The following is a 7,078-nucleotide window of genomic DNA, read 5'->3' on the forward strand; positions in this document are numbered from 1 at the left end:
AGCTTATTCCAACACTTTAGAATTATTTCAGCCTGCTTCCAACACTTAAAATATTTCAGCATGCTCTAACACTTAGTTTTGTTTCAGTTTTTGTCTTTCCAAGGCCAAGTCCACAACCTTGCCTTGTCAAGCTAACAACCCGTCTTACCTTACCGATGATCCTGCCCACACGTAAACCTTGTGCATCCAAGCTGCCTTGCCATCACTCAAGCGTTTTGAACTCTTTGCTACTCACTAACTCTTAGTTGCACAGCTGCACTGTTTTGCCCCCATCATGCCAAGACCAATGCCCGAATTCTTGCCATGTCTTCAAGTACTTAGATCAAGTAGTTTATGGGTCTAACAGACCCTCACACCACTTGAACTCGATGTCCTCATCGAGATTGTTTTGAGATAGTCATCGATTTGAGCATCGAACAACCATAAGTCCTTTGCTTTCTCCCAAACTGCATCAGTCGCACTCTTGACTTTCCAATGAATCAAGAATTCTGTCTTCGTATTCTTTTTACTTGTGCCCATAACCTGGTGATCAAGGATCTTCTCAATTTCAGCATCAAAATGTGTAGGTACTAATGGAGGAGCCCTCTTTCACCTATTTCTGTCTGGATCATCTACATCTGCAAAGTAAGATTTTAAGAAGATCGCATGGAATGTGGGATGAATCTTTAGCCTTTCTGGCAGCTTCAATATATAAGCAACTTTGCCCACTCGTTTCACTACTTCAAATGGACCATCATACTTCGGAATCAAACCGAAATATCTAGTCTTACTTACAATCTATTTCCAAATTTGTGGAGTAAGTTTCAGAAACACTTTGTCACCCACGTTAAACTCAAATGAGCGACGATGTTGATCAACATACTTCTTCATGCGACGCTGAGCCTTGCACAAGTTGTCTTGTGCCTTAGATAACATTTCAATTCTATCCTTGCAACCCAATATGCTGATGGACACTTTCCCTGATTCTTAGTCTTAGCAATATTCAATGGTTTCATAGGCTACTTTCCTAAAACGATTTCTAAAGGGCTCATTTCTGTTGCAGACGACTTGTGCATATTGTAACAAAACTGCGCAGTGTCTAACAAAGCAACCCAGTTCCGTTGACTTGCTATCACATAGTGCCTCAAATATTCTTCCAATTAGTGATTAATCCTTTCTGTTTGTCCATCTGTTTGTGGGTGATTCGCAGTAGAAAAAATCAACTTAGTTCCCATCATGTTGAACAAAGATGTCCAAAACCTGTCGTGAACCTTGTATACATATCACTCACAATGTCAGCTGGACCACCAAAGTATTTCACCACATATTTATTGAATAAATCAGCAGCAACTTCAGATGAACATAATTCAGTTGCAGCAATGAAATAGAATATACCTGTCCACCACAACCATAATAGATGCTTTGCCATCTACCTTAGGAAACCCATAAATAAAATGCATGCTTATTGACAACCAATGCCTTTCTGGCATAGGTAAGGGTCGTAAAACCTATCTTCCTTCTTACGTTCAGTTTTGTCCACTTGACAGACATAACAAGTCTTCACGTATGCGTCTATATCATCTTCCATCTTTGGCCAGAAATAAACACGAGACAGTAAAGCCAACATCCTTTTAACACTCGGATGTCCAGCCCAAAAAGAATCATGTGCCTCTTTCATCAAGTCTTTGCATAGTCCACCCTGATTTGGTACAACGATTCTCCCCCCTTTAAAATAGAGCAGATCGTCCTCTATCCAATACCGTCTCATTGTGCCATCTTTCACTTGACTCATCCACTTAACATATAATGAGTCATTTACAACACACAACTTGATTCTATAAAAGAAATCAATTTCAAGTTACGAAATTGAATAGACTACAACAAATTTATCTTTTCGACTAAATGCATCAGCAACCTGGTTGTGTTTCCCTGGCTTATGCTCCAACATGAAATCATATTCTGCCAGAACTCCTGCCACCGTGCCTGTTTAGGACTCAACTTTTTCTATGTCTTGAAAAATGTATTGGCTACACTATTAGTTCTCACCATAAATTTAGTACCTAAGAGATAGACTCTCCAAACCTGCAGACAATGCACGTCAACAACCATTTCCTTCTCATGTGTCGAATATCTCTGCTCAGCATCATTCAATTTTTTACTTTTAAAGGCCACAAGATGACCTTCCTACACTAACACGCCACCAGTAACTTTGTCAAACGTATCAGTGTGCACTCCACATGGCAACTCAAAATCAGGCAGTTTTAGAATGGGTTCAGACGCAATAGCTTCCTTCAAATTTTGAAAAGCTTCTTCACATCGTACATCCCATATCAATTTAACATCTTTCTTCAACAAATCTGTCAGAGCCGCTGCCCTTTTTGAATAACCAAAACTGAACTTTCTGTAATAGTTAGCCAACCCAAGAAACGACCACAAATCCTTAACATTTCCTGGTGCTTGCTAGTCAACAATGACCTGCACTTTCTTAGGATCCATTCGAACTTTGTTTTTACTAACAAGATGCCCCAAAAATTTTATCTCTTGTTGAGCAAACTCACACTTTTCCATCTTAACATAAAGTATGTATTTTATCAATTGAGACAAAACCAAACTTAGGTGATTAACATGTTCCTCCAACGTTCGACTAGAGATAACAATATCATCTAGATAAACAACCACAAAATCATCAAGATAGTCAAACAGTACATAATTTATCAAGTTGCAAAACGTAGTCGGAGCATTAGTTAGTCCGAATGGCATGACAAGGAAATCACACGAACCATACCTAATTAAACACGTAGTCATTGGTTCATCACCCTCTGCTATTCTAACCTTCCAATAACCTGCCCTGAGATCAACTTTAGTGAACCAACATGTTTTGCTCAACATGCCCATCAAATCCTGCACCAATGGAACCGGATATTTGTTTTTTACAGTTGCCTTGTTCAGCGCCCTATAATCCACACACATTCTCATCGTCCCATCCTGCTTTTTTTGAAACAAAACAGGAGCACCATAGGGATCCTTAGATGGTTGAATCAGACCAGCATCCAACAAATCGTTCAACTGTTTCGGTAATTCAGCCAACTCCTTAGGAGTCATATTATAAGGAGCTTGTGCAGGAGCAACCGTATCTAGCAGCAACTCAATTTTATGATCAATATCCCTCCTTGGTGGTAACTTCTTTGGTAACTCAGGTGTCATAACATCAGCATATTGTTTCAACAATTCAGCAACATAATTAGGCAATTCTACCGTAACATCAGGCTTCAATTCGACTAAGACAGCAAGTATAGTTTCATCACCTCTCTTCAACCCTTTGTCGATTGACATATCAGACAACAACATTCCTTTGTCTTTATTCTTTGCTACTTTACTAACTTTTTCTAACGGATGAACACCCTTAAGAAATCCAGCATTGCTCTCATTCATAACCATCATTCCATCTAAATGAGGAAACAAAAAAAACTGAAATTTTCTTAGAAAATCAATCCGAAGTATGATATCAAATTCCCCAAGTAACATCACCATCAAATTATGTTTTCTCACCGAACTTCTAGTCGATATTGACACCCCAAAAGCTATTCCCACAATGACTTGTGCCTTAGAATCAACCATAGCCATCACACCTTGTTCTTTAACCTTCATTTCTATATGAATTAGTGGAGCATGAGGATTCGAAGTACGGGACTTTTCTCCAACATTATTAACCAAGTAATCTGATTAAAAGACAATCCCAATGGATTTGCCATAGTAGCCACAAGTTTCTCTTTCTTCTTCCCTTGATTCACATTTCCAACAAGAAAAACATTAACTTTTTCCCGATTTGGACAAGACTTAGCCAAATGAGGACCACCAAAAGTCAAACAACCCTTTGAATTACCATCTTTATTCTTTGGTCTGTCTTTACAATCCTTCATTGGTGCCTTTCCTTTTTCCATTTGAAGTAGTGAAACGAGTAGGCGAAGTTGCTTACACGGTGAAGCTATTAGAAAGGTTAAATATTCATCCCAAATTCCATGTGAGCTTCTTATAACCTTAATTTGCAGATGTAGATGATCCGGACAGAAACAGGTGAAAGAGGGCTCCTCCATTAGTACCTATACAGTTTGATGCTGAAATTGAGAAGAAGCTTGATCACCGGGTTATGGGCACAAGTAAGAAGAATACGAAGACATAATTCTTGATTCATTGGATAGGCAAGAGTGAGACTGATGCAGTTTGGTAGAAAGCAAAGGATTTATGGCTGTTCGATGCTCAGATCGATGACTATCTCAAAAAAGTCTCAATGAGGACATCGAGTTCAAGTGGTGTGGGTGATCTGTTAGACCTGTAAACTACTTGATCTAACTACGTGCAGGCATGGCAAGGATTCGGGCATTTGTCTTGGCATGCATGGGGGCAAAATAGTGTAGCTGTGCAATTAAGAGTTAGTGAGCAACAAAGAGTTCAAGATGCTTGAGTGATGGCAAGGCAGCTTGGACGCACAAGGTTTACGTGTGGGCAGGATCGTCGGCAAGTTAAGGCGAGGTGTTGGCTTGACAAAAGGCTGTGGACTTGGCGTTGACAAGACAAAAGCTGAAATAAAACTAAGTGTTGGAAGCATGTTGAAATATTCTAAGTGTTGGAAGCAGGCTGAAATAATTGTAAGTGTTGGAATAAGCTGAAATATTCTAAGTGTTAGGATGATTGATTTTGGTTATGCTTTAGAATGTATTTAGAATTTAAAAATATTCTATTTGTTAGAATATTTAGTGCTGGAACTTAGTTTGAATTATGTGAGGACAAGTGTTAGACACATGTCAGATGTAACTGCCTTGTGCAGAATTTTTATTAAGGCTGGAAATTCGTCTAAGGTAGGGGAGTTCAATTCTAGCCTTATACGAATTAGTGAAGCCTTTTCCTTTGTTGATTTTGATATTAACAAAAGGTTGGGAAGCGTTCTTGTAAGGCGTTGTTCATTGTTAGTGTTTGCTGCCTTTAAGTATTTCTATACTTTGTAAAAAACGTGAGTGAGGCTGAGTGTTGCAGACGTTTACAGACTACCTAGGGTGTTGTTCGATAGAAATAAATCGACTCTCTTTCAATCTAATAGTCGATTATTGTAAAGTCTATTCAAAAGCTTAACAAATTATTTATGTTTGCGAAGCGCAGATAAATTACTAGTCTGAAAATAATTGTTTTGAAGATAAAAAATTAGCTATATCAATTAAATTGTGAATTAATCATTTTTAAAGAAAATAAAATCCGTATTTAATTCAAACACTATTTTATGGTTTTCAAGTATTTATTCAAGGGGAAAATTATATAAATCTATATATATTTAAGTATTTAGATATAAATATATTTATAGAAAAATGGCAACGTTGCCTTTAAAATAATTTTGAAAGTATTTTTTATTTTTAAAATATATTTCAAATTGAAGAAGAAGCTTGAAAATTAAATAAATTGTGGAGAGAAAAAATTGGGTGTCAACCATATAAATTAATTGAAATATGAAAATGATTCACCTGCTGAGTTGAGTAAATGTCTTCACGACAGAAAATTTTGAATTGAGATAGACTAACCCTTTGTTAAACTATATTTATCTTCCTTTTTTTGAATCTGAATTGTAATCTCAATTATTAGAACAACAAATGAATTAAACTAAAAAGGTGGTTTCCTTTTACAAAAATCCACATTTAGCATAGAAAGATAAAATTAAAATGTTTTTTTATAATTAATTAATTCAAGTCATTATGCTAGGAATTAGGATGCATCAACCCTAATTGACAAACATGCATGAGTAAATGTTTATTGACAAAATGAGAATAATTGTTTGAACTGTAAACACATGTGCCAAGATAGAAAAAGAAAATAAATAATTCAACCAAAAAGCTAAAACGAAAGAAAAATAGTAAAATCGATTAAAAAGGAAAATAAAATGTAAGAACCAAATATAATCCGAGATATGCGAGAAAGAAAATTAATTAAAGCCTCTAAATATTCTCTTTATTTTATATAAAACTCTTCATTTTCTTTTCCGTTTTTTCTCCATTCCCTTGAGAGTTTCATACCTCATCATTTTTTTTCTTTTTTTCTTTTTTATCTTTATTTTTTTGTCCTTCTGAAACTCAAAGGGAATGCTTCTCCCTTCCTTTGGTGGTCTCAAGATTCAAGTGAGTATTATTCTATTTCATTGCTTAATTCTTGATGACATATTTTACTGCACATATTTTTCAGATTTACGTTTATGATGATGTAACATGCATGTTTGATTTTTAGTCATTTAATTATTCAAGAAAGTTATTTTAAATGAGGTAACTTATGAATTATGTAGATAAAGAAGAGAAATACATAAATTCTTCTATGTATTTATTCTTCTAAAGAATGTGTGGTTTGACAGTTTCAATTGTTGTTACAATATGCATTTATGGTCTTTTACACTTTTTGTATACAACGAGGCGACTTATGAACAATTACAGTATGTGTACTAATTAGACTATGGATGGTAAGAAAAGTTTCATTCTTGAATCATAAGTGGAATATTATCCATCTTATATAATTTTGAGATGGTTTTAAAGCATTTAAATTTAGAATATATTAGTAAAATAAATATATTCAAAGTTAAGAGAGTTGAAAAGGGTAAATTTGTCAAAGTCTACGCTTTTATATTAAAACAAACAGATTAAAAAGTTGTTACCAATATATCAAACTAAAGAAGATAAACAACATATAATAAATCACAAAAGCTATTAGTATTATAAAAATAAATTTAAAGAAAGGTCTTTAAAATTATTTTCGAAGAAAAATATTAATTTTGCGTTAATATTAACATCTCGATTATTCCAAAAACAAATAAGAACTAACTAGATATTAGTTGGAAATATGCGGCAAAGAAAATAAATTAAAGCCTCTTAATATTCTCTCCATTTTATTCAAAATTCCCTCTTTCTTTTTATTTCTTTGATACTTTCCTACCTCATTTTTTTTTTACCTTTACTTTTGTCCTAGTAGAACTCAAGGGAGAAATGCTTCTTTCTTCCCTTGATCTCAAGATTCAAGTGAGTCTTAATTGCATATCTTGCTTTCTTCTTAATTCTTGATGTTATATATATAT

The 7,078-nt window shown here is 34.9% G+C and overlaps 1 protein-coding gene across 2 annotated transcripts in view; it reads left to right on the top strand.

Annotated features, from left to right (window-relative positions):
• Window positions 1-6,009: 6,009 nt before the first annotated feature.
• Window positions 6,010-7,078, top strand: part of LOC107010530 (glycerophosphodiester phosphodiesterase GDPDL6-like) — a 5,665-nt gene continuing 4,596 nt past the window's right edge. The window contains exon 1 of one of the 2 annotated variants that reach the window (XM_015209818.2): window positions 6,010-6,137. In XM_015209818.2, coding sequence (XP_015065304.1) covers window positions 6,102-6,137 — 36 coding nt within the window. In that variant the 5' untranslated portion in view covers window positions 6,010-6,101. Of the gene's footprint in view, window positions 6,138-6,964; window positions 7,023-7,078 lie in introns of those variants that run through there. The other variant, XM_027914406.1, reaches the window with a different exon arrangement.

The sequence above is a fragment of the Solanum pennellii genome, chromosome 2 (genome assembly GCF_001406875.1).
Source record: "Solanum pennellii chromosome 2, SPENNV200".
NCBI classification, from domain to species: Eukaryota; Viridiplantae; Streptophyta; class Magnoliopsida; order Solanales; family Solanaceae; genus Solanum; species Solanum pennellii.